Source organism: Octodon degus, unplaced genomic scaffold (genome assembly GCF_000260255.1).
Source record: "Octodon degus isolate 3935 unplaced genomic scaffold, OctDeg1.0 scaffold00003, whole genome shotgun sequence".
NCBI lineage: Eukaryota > Metazoa > Chordata > Mammalia > Rodentia > Octodontidae > Octodon > Octodon degus.
The window spans coordinates 12,055,449-12,071,688 of record NW_004524579.1 but is presented as its reverse complement, the minus strand read 5'-3'; the positions used below and the strand labels follow the sequence as shown (position 1 = coordinate 12,071,688).

The window sequence follows — 16,240 nt, the reverse complement described above, 5'->3', positions numbered from 1 at the left end:
TTACAGTTTTTCTTAAACTCTCACTTTCTTTTTTCCTGAATCTGGAAGGGAAAGTATTAAAACCGGCACCTAACTTTGTTCTATAGGCTAGGTGATCTTTTTTTTTTTTTTTTTTGTGGTACTGGGGATTGAACTTAGGACATTAGGCTTGCCAGGCAGGTGCTTATGCCATTGAGCTATCTACCCAACCCTAAGCTTTGGTCTTGACTTACTCTTTTTCTAGAAATTAAGATTCAACATTGTTATTTGAGCTCATTCTGGTTTTCTTTTCTTTATTTTTTCTTTCTTTATTTTTTTTTCCCCAGTATTAGGGATTGAACTCAGGACCCTGCACCTGCCAGGCAGGCACTTATTCTGCTGAGCTATCTCTCCTTCCTCCCATTCTGTTTTTCTGATATGAGAATCAAACAATATACATTACCCTCATAGGTAATGTATTTTGTTGCATCCTATAAGTTCTGGTGTGTTGTATTGGCATTATCATTTAATTACAGAAACTATCTAATTTCTTTCATATTATCTGTGACCCATTGGTTGTTCAGGAGGGAGTTGTTTAATTTCCACATGCTTATGCAGTTTTTCACAGTTCTTTGCTATTGATTTCATGTTTCATTGTGTTATGGCCAGATAATATGCATGGGATAATTTTATCTCCTTTGCATTTACTTATGCATTTTTTATGAGCTAGTAGTGTGGATTATTTGGAGAATATCCCATATGTAGTTGAGAAGTATATACTGATGTTGTAGAGTGGAATACTCTGATTTGTATACTTTCAGTGGAATTTGTAATGTTCTTGACTTCTGTTTAAATCTGTTTTATGGCTTCCCTTTCTTTCCTATGTTGGGCATTCCATCATTTTCCCAAGCCCCTCTATTTTTTTAAAAATCTGTGTCTACTCTAGTGTTGCTAACCACAGCTTTCATTATGGTTGCCATCTCTGTGGTTATCTGAGAGATTATTTCTGATTTGATTTTTAGCCTTATTCATCTGCTCTGTTACTTTTGCTTTTATCCCTTCAGAGACTATAGGTGGGTGGCTTTCAAAGTGTTCCACCTCATTGCCCCCAGGTTTGCCTTTGGTGAGCTGGAGTTGGAGCTTGCTTAAGTATCTTCTCATATATTGTTTTAATTCCTGGGTTCCTGCTTGTAAACTGCTTATGGCAAGTAGCTTTATTGCTAGTATTTAGACCCTGTAGGGGACGACTGCTTCTTAGAGTTGTCTTCCAGGTGTAACTGGCTTTTGGGTTTTGAGACTGTTGCAAGATCTTTTTTTTCAGTTTTTGGGGAATGAGAAATTGCTGCCCATTCGGCCTAGCCCCTGATTCTTTGGCACTGCCTATAATGTTTGTAACACTCTTAGCTAATCTTAATCTTGGCATACCAAGAAGAAAAACTGATTAGAAAAATCATGCCAGGCTGGGGAGATAGCTCAGTGGCTTAAGTGCCTACCCGGCAAGCACAAGGGCCAGAGTTCAATACCCAGTACCACAAAAGAAAAGAAAGAAAAATTATGCCACCTTGGCTAAAGTAGTATCATCAGCAATAACAACAGCATCAAACAGAGCCTAGAGAATGACAAATGGGAGTAACTATCAATTTGCCACCTTTAACTATATGAACTGTATTTGTGGTTGTCTAACAAATTCTAAAACAAACAACAAAATTGTATACAGTAAATATGTCCTCCTTATGGCAGTTTTACTCTTAGGGGAGAAAATTTGAAAGAGGTAGGGGGATAACTATGAGAAGAGGGACAGCTTAGAAACAAGGCTGGAGGACAAAGGAAGATTACGTGACCTTTGGGAAACAGCTGGAAAAGGCAGGAGGGAATGGGGCCAGGGAGATAGCTCAGTAGAATAAGTGCTTGCCTGGCAAGTGCAGGGTCCTGAATTCAATCCCCGATTCTGCGAAGAAAAAAAAAAAGACAGGAGGGAAAAAGAAGGGAGAAATAAAGAAAGAAAAACAATACTAGGAACAATCTTTACTTATATAAAAACAACTAAGAAAAAAACAAAATGAAAAATAGTTTTATTTTTTAAAGAATATAAAATAGTAATAAACAGCATTAGAAATGATACAAAATTTCAGTAAACAGAGTAATAGGAATTGAACAATGGTTGCTGTATCATATGATGTTATCTTCAAAATAGTTGTTCAGGTTACCAGATGTAAATGTGCAAAATTGGTTTTAAAAAAAGTTACAAGAAAAATTTTTTAAAGGTATTTTTCCAGGAGAACTGAAATCATACCACAGCATGCACACATGTTTATAGCAGCGCAGTTTGTCATAGGTAAATCTTGGACACAACCCAAATGCCCTTCAACTGAGGAATGGATAAAAAAGATACGGTATTTTTACACAATGGAGTATTAATTGGTTATAAAAAAGATAAGTTTGAGGCTTTTATAGGTAAATGGATGCAACTAGAAACTGTATTAGTAAGTGAAATAAATTAGACCCATATGTGCAAACATCGTATTGTATCGCTAGCATGAGAACCTAAAAGAATAAATAAAATTTGAGAGGTATATAGATACTGTGAAAAGGAAAGAATTTATTCAACCCAAAAAATATTTTTAAAAGGAAGAAAAAAAAATACCTACTTCAGAGCATTGCTCTGCTGTCATTGGGAGATAGATTGGGCAGACAAAGTCCAGGTCTGTGTTTTAATCCCAGCAAGGCAGCCCTAGATTTAGGGATAATCCCAGCCACTTTGCACCTTTAGTGCCGTTGGAGCTCAGGCTGTTTTCTGGCTGTGAGGGTAGAACCTGATTTGCTCAACCTGTGATAGTTGGTGTGCAAGCCTGAACTCATTTCTGCCTCACCCTGATACTGGGAGCCTCTAAATGGAGCCAGCCTGCTGCTGCTCCAAGTTCTGGGCTCAGTTGTCCTCTCTCCATGATGACTACTGGCTAGTTGCCCTCTCTGGGGAACATATGCATCCAAATGGCTCACCATTCACTGCTGCATCGCGGCTCTGTTCCATTGGTGTGTTTCTCCATGGTAGGCTCTGGGGTCTCCAGATTTGAGCTTCCCCTCCCAAGCAGTGAGTCAGGGTTGGGGAGAAAGTGCCACCTGCCACCTCCTTTTTTACATTGAGGTTTTTCTCTTTGCTGTCTCCGTGAGCTTCAGTTCTCGCTTCAGATCCTTGCTGAGTCCCAGAGACCAACTTCCCTCCTTCTCTTCCTCACATTATTCCAGTGTAGATACTACATCTCAGAGTAGCTCTTTGTCTGCTGTTTGCCACTCAGCCATCTACCCAGAAGTCTGAGAGATTGTATTTGTACCAAGCGTCCTAGGATACTTTGCTGCTTGCCTGAGAACCCACAGCAGATGAGCTAGTGTTTCTTTCAGAAAGATCAATGTATGATTTCCTATATCTCACATTACAAAGGCATTTTTTCACTTTTATGACAGTTTCATTGCCTAAAATTCACTCCGAGGTGCTGTGCAAAGTATAAGCCCTGCCCTCTGGATTTTATTCTAGTGGACATCTGTTAATTCTGTTGTCTGTTTCTGTCTTGCTTACCTCTATGTTTATAGCTATACATATGGGCAAATCTACTATTTCAAAGTACTGTTTTCCCTTGCTATTTTAGAACCAAAAAAAGCCTGAAAATGATGATGACATGGAGATTAAGAAGCAGTTGTCCAAGTATGAATCTCAACTTTCAACGAATGAGGAGAAAATAGATACAGATGACCGTAAGTCCCTATGAGTGCTTCTGTCTGGCAGTGGGGACCAACTGGAAGAGGTGGGGCTGTGTCCTTTTGACTTTGTTCTTTTTAATACCTAATACTTTAAAAAAAAAAAAAAATTGTTGGCCAGGCATGGTGACCCAGGCCTGTAATACCAGCTCTCAGGAGGCTGAGGTAGCAGGATTGCCATCAATTCAAGGCCAGGATGAACTACATAAAAAGACCATGTCTCAAAAAATTGTCAACAAGTAGGTTTTCTATATTTATATTTCTTTTTGTGTGTTTGCTTTTATGGGTTGGAGGGTATGTTGCTGTGATTGAACCCAGGGACTTAAACATGCTAAGCATGGCTGTACCACTGAGTTTCCCCCACAGGCCCTATAATTTACTCGTGTTTACTTTTTGTGACCGGTCTCTTTATGTAGCCCAGCCTGGCCCTGAAATCACAGCAACTGTCTGCCTTAGCCTCTGACTGCCAAGATTACAAGCATGCGCCACCACAGTCAGCCTGTAATTCCTCACTTGAGATAAATTCAGAGTTACAGAAAAGTTTCAAGAATAATGCAACTGAGCCTGTAATCCCAACACTCGGGAGACTGAGGCAGGAGGATTGTTGCAAGTTGGAGACCGGCATGGTCTACAAAGTGAGCTCAAAGCCAGCCTGAACTGCTTAGTGAGACCCTGCCTCAAAAAGACAAAGGAAAAAAAGAAGAATGCAGCTGGACATGATGGCATACGCCTAAAATCTCAGCACTCAGGAGACTGAGACAGAAGGACTGCACTGTGCTCAAGACCAGCCTGGGCTATGTAGTGAGTTGAAGTTCAGCCTGAACTGTGCAGCAAGACCCTGTCTCAAAAGAGAAAGGAAAGAGAATATGATAGAGTAGTTCAAAGAATTACTCAGTACCTTTCACTCACATTGTTCAATTTTTTTTACCTTTATTTATTTTTTACCTTTTTTAAAACCTTCATTTATCAGTTTATCTGTAAGCACACATTCTTTTCTGAACTACTTGAAAGCAATTTATAAATATGATACTTCCTTTTTATATATTACTATGATTCAATTCAATATCAGGAAATTTGCTTGGTGTGTAATCAGAGCTGTCAGGAGGCTGAGACAGGAGGGTAACAAGTTCATAGCTAGCCTCGGAAACCTAGTTAAACTTGTCTCAAAATAAAAATTTTTAAAGGGGTAGGAATATATCTCAGAAATGGAGCTCTTGCCTAGCATACTCAAGACCGTAGGTTTAATCCCTAGAACTGAAAAAAAAAAAATTAATAAATTTATCTTAATGCAGTGCCATTCCCTAGTCTGTAGACCTTATCTTTTCCAGTTGTCTTTATTCCTTCCCTCCACCCAAAGAACAAACGTTGGTCCAACGTGCAAGCCAGGATTGAATGGTGTGCTTAGTTGCTTCTCACTTCATTTGTATATCTTCGTGACTACATGGTCAGGTCAGGATGGAATACCAAAGTGGAGTTGCATCCTTTCAGTGACATAACATGCACTGCTGTGATGCTTTGTCACTGCTGGCGCTTGCTGGGGTTACTTGGCTGAGGACATATCTACATGTTTCTCTGTAGAAAAGGTACTGTTTTTCCTGTAACAGTTGTGAGCTTGGCACTTCTTAATAGAAGGATTCTGTTAAGATTCATGGGTGTGGTGGCACATACCTATAATCCCAGCATTCGGGAGGCTGAGGCAGCCTGAGCTACAGAGTGCGCTCAAGGGCAGCCTGGAATACATGGCAAGACCCTGTCTCAAAAAGACATCCCCCCCCCCAAAAAAAAAGAAGATTCATGATTTTAAATCCTCTTCCTTGTTACAGCTTCAAGGCCTGCTGTGCCCTTCCCTCCTCCCCATTGTTCACTCTGCTGCTGTGGCTTTATCGTCTTTCTTCCTATGAGCACACAGTGTATCTCTGGGCCTGCACTCACAGTTCTGCTGTGGAGCTCTTCCAGATTTTCACATGAATTTCTCCTCCTGTTCTTCAGGTCTTAGTCAGCTGCACCTGCCAAGAGGCCTTCTCTGATCATTCCAGTGCGACAGGTTTCAGTTACTGTCCTTCATATCACCCTTTCCTGATTAGTCTGGTGCCTCAGATTTCCTTGTTTGTATATGGCTTGCTTATGAAGTGGGGCGCTCTCAACAGAAATTTAAGTCTCTTGAAAGCAGGTATTTTACTGTGTGCCAGTCTATTCCCAGGGTAGACCAGAAAGCTCAGCATAGTGTAGGCACTCATTAGATGGTTGTCTATTGAAGTTTCTAGTTTACCTTATATTTTCCAATATGCTGTTTTTCTCTAAAGAATGAGTAAAATGCCTCACCATTCCTGTTACTCTCTCCTTCCTCCTACCCATACTTCTCTTCCTCTTTTTTTTTTTTTTTTTTTTTTTTTTTTTTTTTTTTGAGAGAGATATGCAGGGTTTTACTAAGTAGTTCAGATCTGCCTCAAACTTCATGGTGTAGCTCAGGCTGGCCTCCAATTCCCCATCCTCCTGTCTCAGTCTCCAAGTGCTGGGATTCCAAGTGTGCGCCAACATGCCTGGCTTCACTCATTCTTCTTCTATTTCCTCTTCAACTTTTTGAATGGACTAAAGTGAAATAAGGGGAGGAAATAGTGGCTAGAAAATGGACCACAGGAACAGAAATGTTCCTAATAAAATTGGTAATAGTGCACGATAAAGAAGTAACAATCTTATAAGCATATGATTCTTTTATGGTCAAAAATAACTCATCTTTTAAAATATAGGGAAGTAGAGGGAATTGAAGAAGAATTAGTAGAGTAGTTATCAATATTGCTTAAAATCCATTTCTGCCAGATGTGGTAGTGCACACCTGTATTCCCAGCACTCAAGAGGCTGAGGCAGGAGGATCATTGTAAGTTCAAGGCCACTGTAGGTTACAAAGTGAATTTAGGGCCAGGGATATAACTCAGTGGCACAGTACCTGCCTGGCACGTGCAAGGTTCTAAGTTCAATTCCCAGTAGGAAAAAAAAAAAAAAAAAAGTAAATTGAGGCCAGCCTGAACTACATAATGAGATCAAAAAGACAAAATAATAAAAGTAAAAATAAAATCCATTCCTAATATGTGAGATCATTCAATTTCTAAAATTCACTAAAATCCATTAGTCTTCTTCGATACTCTAATACTTAGTACTTTGGGTGTGAGAGACAAACACTTTCAGATCATTTATTGCTTTTTGTCTGATAATCTTTCGTATGTGTCCAAATATATTACCGAAGTCTTCTGACTTTATTCCAGTGTCCTTTATGTTTATTCTTAGGCACTGAAGGCTATTTACCAGCAGACTCTCAAGAGCCCTCCCACTTCGATTCTCAGCAGCCAGCAATTTTGGAAGAAGAAGAGGTCATGATAGCTCATGCTCACCCACAAGAAGTCTATAATGAATATGTACCCAGAGGGTGCAAGAACAAATGCCACTCACACTTCCATGATACCCTGGGCCAGTCGGATGACCTCATTCACCACCATCACGACTACCATCATATTCTCCATCACCACCACCACCAAAACCACCACCCCCATAGTCACAGTCAGCGCTACTCTCGGGAGGAGCTGAAAGATGCTGGCATTGCCACTTTAGCGTGGATGGTGATCATGGGCGATGGCCTACACAACTTCAGCGATGGCCTAGCAATTGGTATAAATCTGTCTTTTGTTCTTTGTAGCTTGACTCAGAGATGATATTAAACACCCAGTCATGTTTTACAAAATAATAGGCTCATTTACTACAGGCAAGGATTTTAGTGACTGAAGTCACTAAAGTTATCAAAATATTATTTTCTTTGGCTACTTTTACAAAGCAGTGCTCAATGAATATTAGAGATAATTAACTGCTATGATCTGGGCCTAGCCTGTTACATAAAACAAAGCTACTATCAAAGTAGTTGTTTCATTTGAGGTGCCTTAAAATTAGGCTTTAACTTCTAAGGAACGTGTATGTATGAGGTTTTTCTACTCTATATGTTGAATTTCTGTTATTAATAATATCAGCTGTATATTAAGCTGACATTCTTTTCTTTTTTCTTTTTTTCCTTGTATTAGGGACTTATCACCAGGGACACTCTACTACTGACCTACGTCACCAGCGTGTGTGTGTGTGTGTGTGTGTGTGTGTGTGTGTGTAGGAAAGGCCTCACTAAATTGCCCAGGCTGGCCTGAACCTTGTGATCCTCTTAGTCTTCCAACTAGCTAGGATTACAAGCATGAATCACCATGCATAGCTCTATCATCTTTTCTTTTATGCTAAGGGAAGCTTCCTGTATTTGATAAATCCAGTTATCAGTCTCTAAAGAATTACAGAATTTTTATATCAAATTATTATGCCACAATTCAGAGATAATAAAACACAAATTTTCGTGGTTTAAGTCTAGAAGGAACCATGGAGGTCATTATAAATTGGTCAGCTTAAGCCTGGGAAAGTGACAAGGAGGCAGTGCTCTTGTACAGCCAGGCTGAGACAGTCCTACCTTGCTTCCCCGGGAGTTTGTTAGTCTTCCTTGCACACTATATTGTATGAATTATAGCAGTCAAAGGAGAAATAATATCTAAATACACAGTCATGGTCATTAGTTGATCAGTTATATAAGGTTTTTTGGGTTTTTTTTTGTTTTTTGTTTTGTTTTGTTTTTTGGAGGAACAGGGGATTGAACTCAGGCCCTTGCACTTGCCAGGGAAGCACTTACTCCACTAAGCCATCTCCCCGGCCCCTATAAGTTTTTTAAAAGTGGGAATGTGGGATAGCTATTTGTCTTAGAATCTCCTTATAGGGCCAGCCAGATAGCTCAGTGAACTAAACCGCCTACTTGGGCAGATGCAGGGACAGGAGCTCTATTCCCGGCATGCCTTGCCAGCCCTGCCCCCAGGGTGCGCCAAGTTTGAGACAGTGGGCATGGTGGTGCGTGCCTATAATCCCAGTGCTTGGGAGGCTAAAAACAGGAGGATCACTATGAGTCCAGTTTGTGTAGTGAGACCCTGTAGACTCTGTACTAAATACATTAATTAAAAAAAAGAATCTCCTTATAAGAAAATAAGTGTAACTACTACTAATGACAGTTAATTTTCTGAGGCTATGAAACATTTACATGCTTAACTACAGAATATTTTTTCTAAAGTTTTTAAATCAGTTTACATTCTTGAGTAATGTATATTGTGGTAGCAGTTACTTCTGAAGTGTAAAAAAGCTGGGCTGAGAACTTTATTCATTCAAAGCCGTTTTTAACCTTATTTTCTGTGTCATTACTGAAAAACACTTATAATTTCATCACTCTGGGAGACTAAGGCAGGTGGATTCTAATTCAAGCCCAGTCTGGGCAATTTAGCAACTTAGCAAAGTCTGGTATCAAGATAATAAATGAAAACAGGACTGGGCGTATAGTCAGTGTCAAAGCCCTAGCTTCAGTCTCAGTAGCCACTGTTCCACAAAAAAAAAAAAACCCCACAAAATAATGTGTCTGAATGCTTTCTGGTTAATTTTTACAGGGGCTGCTTTCACTGAAGGCTTATCAAGTGGGTTGAGTACTTCTGTTGCTGTGTTCTGTCACGAGTTGCCTCATGAATTAGGTAAGAAAACCATATAAATTACCAGTCATAGGAGCAGAGCGTCCTAGTGCCCCCTGACTTTTCCTAGTGAGCGTTCTACAAGCATCTTTGTAAGTTCTATCCATTCTCATGAGTCTGAGGGCCTACCTGACTTTCTTTCCCTGCTGGTAGATTTTTTTTTTTTTTTTTTTGGTTGGTTTGTTTATGGGGTTTTAAGAAATTTATTTGTGTGTATGTATGCCCCCCCCCCCCTTTTTTAAGAGATAGTTTCACTATGCACTTCAGGCTGCCCTGGAACTCACTTTATAGCCCATACTATCTTTGAGCACAAAGTGAACCTCCTGCCTCAGTCACCCAAGTGCTGAGATTACAGGCATCCTGTAACATCCCTGGCCTTTTTTTTTTTTTTTTTTTTTAATGGTACCAGAGATTGAACTCAGGACCTTGCACTTTCCAGGCAGGCACTGAGCTATCTCCCCGGCCACTTTTTTTATTTTTTTGAGACAGGGTCTTGCTTTGTATTTCAGGTTGTCCTTCATTTGATACGTAGTCCAGGCTGCCCAGAGCTTACAACAGACCTCCTGCCTCAGCCTCCTGAATGCTGGCATTTTAGACATGCACCACTGTGCCCAGCTCTAAGCCGAAGTCTGACCCAACAAGTGCATAGTTTCTTATGTGGTGTTGCCAAAGAAGTATCTAGCCCCGTGTCTTCTTTCCATATTAAGTGTCTCTTTGTGCCCTGAGACTGGTGACAGCAATGATTGTCTTCATGCACACACTGTGGGTAGGGCTGCAGCAGACAGTGAAATGAGGGAAGGATCCTACTGGAGCTGATGAGTTGTGTCTTGACATATTCATCTGTCATTAGGAATTAAAACCTTCAGTAGCTGTTTTGATGCCAGTTCCTGTTCTGATTTTTCTCCTATGGACACACATTTCTTCATGTATACCCTAATGCCACTTCCATTTTTTTTTTCTGGAGTTGGAAATAATTTTATTTTGAGACAGGTGCTACTAACTTGCCCAGGCTAGCCTCAAAACTACAGTGCAGGTCCTGCCTTAGACTCTTTAGTAGCTGCAATTGCAGGTGTGTGGCACAGCACCCAGCTCCATTTTCACTTTGTTCCTTGCCGTCTGTTGAGCCATGCAGAAGGCCTCTCTCTTGCCTGCTCAATTCTTATAAGTCTCAATATCTTGTTTGATTTCCACATTCAGGATCCTGCAAGCCCCTTGAAACCTGTCAACCACTTTTATCTTCATTTTTCTCTTTTTCTGCCTAGAACTGTAATATCATGTTCATTAGCTCTTAATTATGCATCATCTTTACATTTGCTACTCATTTCGTGTGTGTTCTCTACCTTCTCCTTCTCAAGGAATTACAGGTTCCTTAAAGACAGTACCAGTGTTCTGGAGTAGCTTTGTGCTATTCTTCAGTCACTGACAGAGCATAAGCTCTAAGAAAATGTTGGAGGCCGGGGATATAGCTCAGCACACAGTGCCTGCCTGGCAAGTGCAAGATCCTGAGTTCAGTTCCCAGCACCAAAAGGAGATAATGTTGGATACAAGAGTTTTTAGTTTACAAGAGCTGTTACTTATATTTGACCAACATTGGTATAACCCTGGGTTGGTTTCTTGTCTTTTCTTTTTTCCTCAAAAGTGAGAATACTAGCGCCAGGGAGTTAGCTCAGTAGAGTAAGTGCTTGCCTGGCAAGCCAGAATCCTGAGTTCAATCCCCGGTTCTGCAAAACAAAAAAAAAAAGTGAGAATACTCTTAGGTTTGTATCTTAAACATTTTTTTCCAATGACTTTATGTTCTTTGTTTTCTATTAAAGGTGACTTTGCTGTCTTACTAAAGGCTGGCATGACTGTTAAGCAGGCTGTGCTTTATAATGCATTGTCAGCCATGCTGGCGTATCTTGGAATGGCAACGGGAATTTTCATTGGGCACTATGCCGAAAATGTTTCCATGTGGATATTTGCACTTACTGCTGGTTTATTCATGTATGTCGCTCTGGTTGATATGGTAAGTTTTAAGAAGTCAGATGACATTGACTAAATATAGTACAAAAAATATTCAGTAAAATTCATTTTTAAAAAGGTTTTAATTTAAATGTAAGTGATTCTAAATTCAAAAGTGGAATATAATAATGCAAGTGCTGCTTTGTGTGTAAGGGCCACCACACCTGGCACTTGAGAGGCCGAGGCAGGAGGACCGTCACAAGTTAGAGGCCAGCCTGGGCTACATTGTGAGTTCAAGGCCAGTTGAACTGCATAGCAAGACCCTGTCTCAAGAAAATCAATCAATATCCCTTGAGTTTGGGTTTGTTTTTTTTTTTTTTTTATTGGACGTATGCATGCTTTTATCCTGCCTACTGTCCACCGGGATACACATGAATGGCTACCATCCTCTGATGTATCTTTTAGAGAATTTTAGAATAGTAATGAGGCTCTGAATTGTTTATAGATTGGAAGAAACCCTAGGAGAAGCCATGTATTATTGACATGGTGTCTGTACTTCAGAGTGTTTGATGTATCCTTATTAACTAGCAAAGGAGATTTATCCTTTTGTCACCAACATCCTCAAAACAATCTGAGCCAATTTTATTGATAATAAAATTGACTTTATTCAGTGTTGGGCTTCATGTCCTGAACTGCAGAGGAGAACCGTGTGCCACATTCAGTTCAGATGTGCAGGGTGTAGCTGAACCAGGAGCATCGGCACAGCTTTTCATCCCCATATTGGTCCTCATGAGCTAACTCTACTAATACAGATTTGTTCTTGTTCAGAACACCATGAATAATTATTAAACTTATAGAAAATGCAGGATAACATTATTAAATTTGATACATATGTAGCCATGTTTTAATGAATTTAGCCATAATATACCCACAAATAATATACCTACAAATAAAGATATATTTTCCTGAAAATTCTAAAAAGTTCCTTGTAATTCTGAAAACCTAAATGTTACTTTTTTTTTTTTTAAAGGTACCTGAGATGTTACATAACGATGCTAGTGACCATGGATGTAGCCGCTGGGGATATTTCTTTTTACAGAATGCTGGGATACTTTTGGGTTTTGGGATTATGTTGCTTATTTCCATATTTGAACATAAAATTGTATTTCGTATAAATTTCTAATTATGGTAAAATGCTAGAGTAGCTTTAAAGAATTGCCGTCAATAGTTTAAATGGGCCATAGGGACATGAGTTTGTATGCTGTCATATCCAGCATTTAAAGTTAGTGGATTTTGTGATTTTTGTATTGAATATTACTGTTTGCTATACTGATAAGGCCAGTTATGTTGGTAACATAAAGGTACGTTTTAATATTTAAATTATTCTATTTTGGAAATATAAGCTATGTGTGCAGTTCACCAATATCCTCAGTTTATTGTGTAAGCAAGATATTTGGCATGACATGTTCTGTATATTTCTGGAAAAAGTTTTTGTGCACTAAGTTAGTAAGTAAGCTCATACTGAATCTAGGCCTCTGAAAAACAAGTGGTCCACAAGAACATGCATAAAGCCTAAGTGTAGACTAATGGATGAGAAGGGAAAAAAGAATATGAGGGTCAAGAGGTGTAGATTTCTTATAAAAATCACAAAATTGGTAATAATGTAGAGGAGGAAACTTAGATACAACGTTTGAAAAGGAGTAAGTAGTATAGACTACATTGATAAATACTTTGTGAAGTATTACTGTTCCTGTAAAGACATAGCACTTTCATATGCATACTAATTTAGTTGTACATTTGTTTGTATAATAGCAAAATCTAAGTATATTTAATGAATTCAAGCAATATAATACTTGGCCAAGAAATTGGAATTGGGGAGTATTTGTGTTGGAGATGATGAGTATAGTAAGTTTTGTGTCACCAAAAGACTTCATTGTCACCAAATTATATTTCACCAAAATTTATGTGACTGGATGTTTTGGTTTTCTCATTTACCGAATACCAGAGTATTTAAATTTTGATCTGTGTAAGAACACTAACACCCATTCTGAGTATATTTGACTTCTTGGATTCAGAAAGTACTTCATTACCTGTAATCCCACTGAGTAACTGGGATTACAGGTGTACACTGCTACATCCAGTCTAGAACATTCAGGCCTAGACTTGATGGTGCTTCAGTGTTGTCATCGTGAGCAATTGTCCTTTTATATGCAGTACTGTAGACATACTAGGGCTTCTGTGGCATTGTTTAGATGTTTCTTTCTTACAAAATAAATGCTTCATGTCAGATACCAGTTTGTTTCCTTCTTTTTACCATCTTAGTCATTTTAGTAGTTTTGAAGTTATTGTGCAACATATCTCTACAACTAAGTTATTGTGCAACAGATCTCTATAACTTTTATTTTGCAAAATCAAAACTCTACGCCCATTAGCTAATTCCCCATACATCACTCACCACCCACCTCTGACCCTGGTAACTATCATTCTACATTGTGTTTCTATAAAATTGAAATGTATGGTTTTAGAGCTGGGGATATAGCTCTGCAGCACAGCACCTGCCTGCCAAACACAAGATCCTGAGTTTGATTCCCAGTGCAAAAAACCCACCAAAAACCAGAAAATAAAACGTCAGGTTTTGTGAGTTGCAAACCAGAATATAGTATACTAGCTAACTCATTTATATATCACTTTATTCTGTGACCTTATTGAACTTCTGTATTTATCACAAAAGAAATTTCAAAGAATAGTGGCCCACATTTGTTCCCAGGTATCCCTAACATTTTTTTTTAATCCCCACCCAAAGCTGGAGAAGAACTGTTATTAACCTACATTCGAAAGATCAGAAATTATAGACAATACCTACTTACTACTCTGAGGCCAAAGAAAGCCATATCTGGTCCCCAAGTCATGACAGAATAAGAGTAACAGCAAAATTACTGTTTGGGAAGCCAAAAAGGCTGAAATGAGACATCTTTGGCTCAGTGGTTACTCTGCTTCAGAAACAGAAACCTACTGTAGCATCACTGCTAGGTCAGTGTGTGATGAGGAAGGTCTCGTAGATCCTGGGAATGCTCTAGACTGGATGTATCAGTGCACACCCCCAGCAACTCAGGAAGCCAAGGTGGGAGGATCACAAGCTCAAAGCCAGCCTGGACACCTTAGCAAGACCTTAACTCAAAATTTAAAAGCTGGGGACGTAGCTTATCAATAGAATGCCTCTGAGTTCAATCCTCAGTATCACCACCACCAAAGAAGTTTCTATAGGAATTTGAGGAAGACAGAGACTTATACCTTCTCTGTTCATAAAGATTTTCAAGTTGAGGGGAGAGGGGAATAGTTCCCTGACCAAGAAAAGAGGAATGCAAACCGTGATTCCCACTTGTTTGAACCCATTATTGTGTATGTGCAAAAACTTAAACAGTAGTTCCCATGGCTCTGTAGGAGAATACAGATTAGAGGGAAATGCAGGCGCTGTGCAATATGCACAAAAGTTTAATCTTTTAAAAAAAAAAAAAACCTTATAAGGGGGCCTGCCCATTAGTTCAGTTGTTTAAGCGCCTGCCCATGCAAATGCAGTCAGGCACAGGATACCGCAGTTCGATCCCCACCTCCACCTGCCTTACCAGACCTGCCCTTAAGGCAGCCTGAGCCAGCCCCCTCCCCCCCAAAAAAAAATCATTAATCTTTCAGGGAGGTTAGCAGACTGACAGAAAAAGACACAAAAATGAATGAAAGCAATGGCTAAAGTCAAGCAATCGTGAGTATCAGAACTGTGATATTTCGAGTTAATTTGTAAGTTGTCAGTGGTTTTCTCTTTAGCTTTTGGATTCATTTTCTTTAATGTTTTATGTTTTCAATTTCTTCGGTTTTCATAATGTATTGTTTTCTATTTGTTGTGGGTCTATTTCTCATTTTTTAAGTGGAAGTTTCATTGATTCAAAATCTTCGCAATATAAATATATTGTAGAAATTTTCTTCTGCATTGCTTTAACTGCATTCTACAAATTTTGACATGTTCCATTTTCATGTTTGCTCAGTACACAAACTAAAAGACTAGCAATACTAATACAAATATGGCAACTTAAATAACATGGATCAGTTTCTCTAAAACCACAAGTTGCTGAAACTTAACCAACACAAATAAGCAGTATGAATAGTCTGTAATTATTAAGGAAACTGAATTTATAGTTAAAACTTATGAAAGATATTTCAGGCTGAGATGATTTTATTGGTAAATTCTACCAAATATGTAAAGAAAAATACCAATAGTATAGTATATGAATGATCGATCTCCTATAGAAATTAGAAGAGAAGGGCTGGTGAGATGGCTTAGTGGTCTAAAGCACCTACTTAGAACAAGCTTAGCAAAGCACAGGGACCGCGGTTCAATCCCCCAGCACCACATGCCAGCCAGCCCTGCCCCCTGGTGGACTGAGCTGGCCACTCACAGACACACACACAAATAAATAAATAAAATTTTTAAAAAAGAAATTAGAAGAGAAGGGCCTGGCTGGGAAGATAGCTCAGTGGCCTAAGTGACTGCCTAGAAGTTAGCAGAGAAAGGAATATGTCCGAACTCATTTAATGCAAACATTTTGATATGAAAACCCAAGGACAGCACAAAAAAACTATAAACTAAGGAAAAACGATCATATGAATGCAGAAAAAACATTTGATAAAAGTTAACCACTTATGATTGAGAAAAAGAAACCTCAGTAAAGTGTAGCTAACATCATGCTTACTAGTTAAAAAGAAATGCTTTCCCTCTAAACTCAGATGTAAAGCAAAGCTGTCCATTTTCATCATTTTCAATCTCATACTGAAAATTCTATCAAAATAAGGAAAAAATAAGCAAAAATACATAGCTCAGTGGACTAAGCGCCTGCTTAGGCAAGTGCCAGAACCTATGTTCCATCCCCAGTCCCGCACGCCACGCCAGCCCCATCCCTGGGCACACTGAGCCAGCGACAGAGTCTGGGCATGGTGGCACATGTCTATAATCCCAGCAC

At 39.2% G+C, this 16,240-nt stretch overlaps 1 protein-coding gene across 4 annotated transcripts in view; it reads left to right on the top strand.

Annotated features, from left to right (window-relative positions):
* The window catches only part of Slc39a6 (solute carrier family 39 member 6), a 31,444-nt gene extending 17,924 nt beyond the window's left edge, over positions 1 to 13,520 (top strand). For all 4 annotated transcript variants that reach the window (XM_004623591.2, XM_023714354.1, XM_023714362.1 and 1 more), the window contains 5 exons: positions 3,603 to 3,708; positions 6,994 to 7,371; positions 9,213 to 9,293; positions 11,105 to 11,295; positions 12,262 to 13,520. In XM_004623591.2, coding sequence (XP_004623648.1) covers positions 3,603 to 3,708; positions 6,994 to 7,371; positions 9,213 to 9,293; positions 11,105 to 11,295; positions 12,262 to 12,414 — 909 coding nt within the window. In that variant the 3' untranslated portion in view covers positions 12,415 to 13,520. The remainder of the gene's footprint in view (positions 1 to 3,602; positions 3,709 to 6,993; positions 7,372 to 9,212; positions 9,294 to 11,104; positions 11,296 to 12,261) is intronic.
* Positions 13,521 to 16,240: the final 2,720 nt, after the last annotated feature.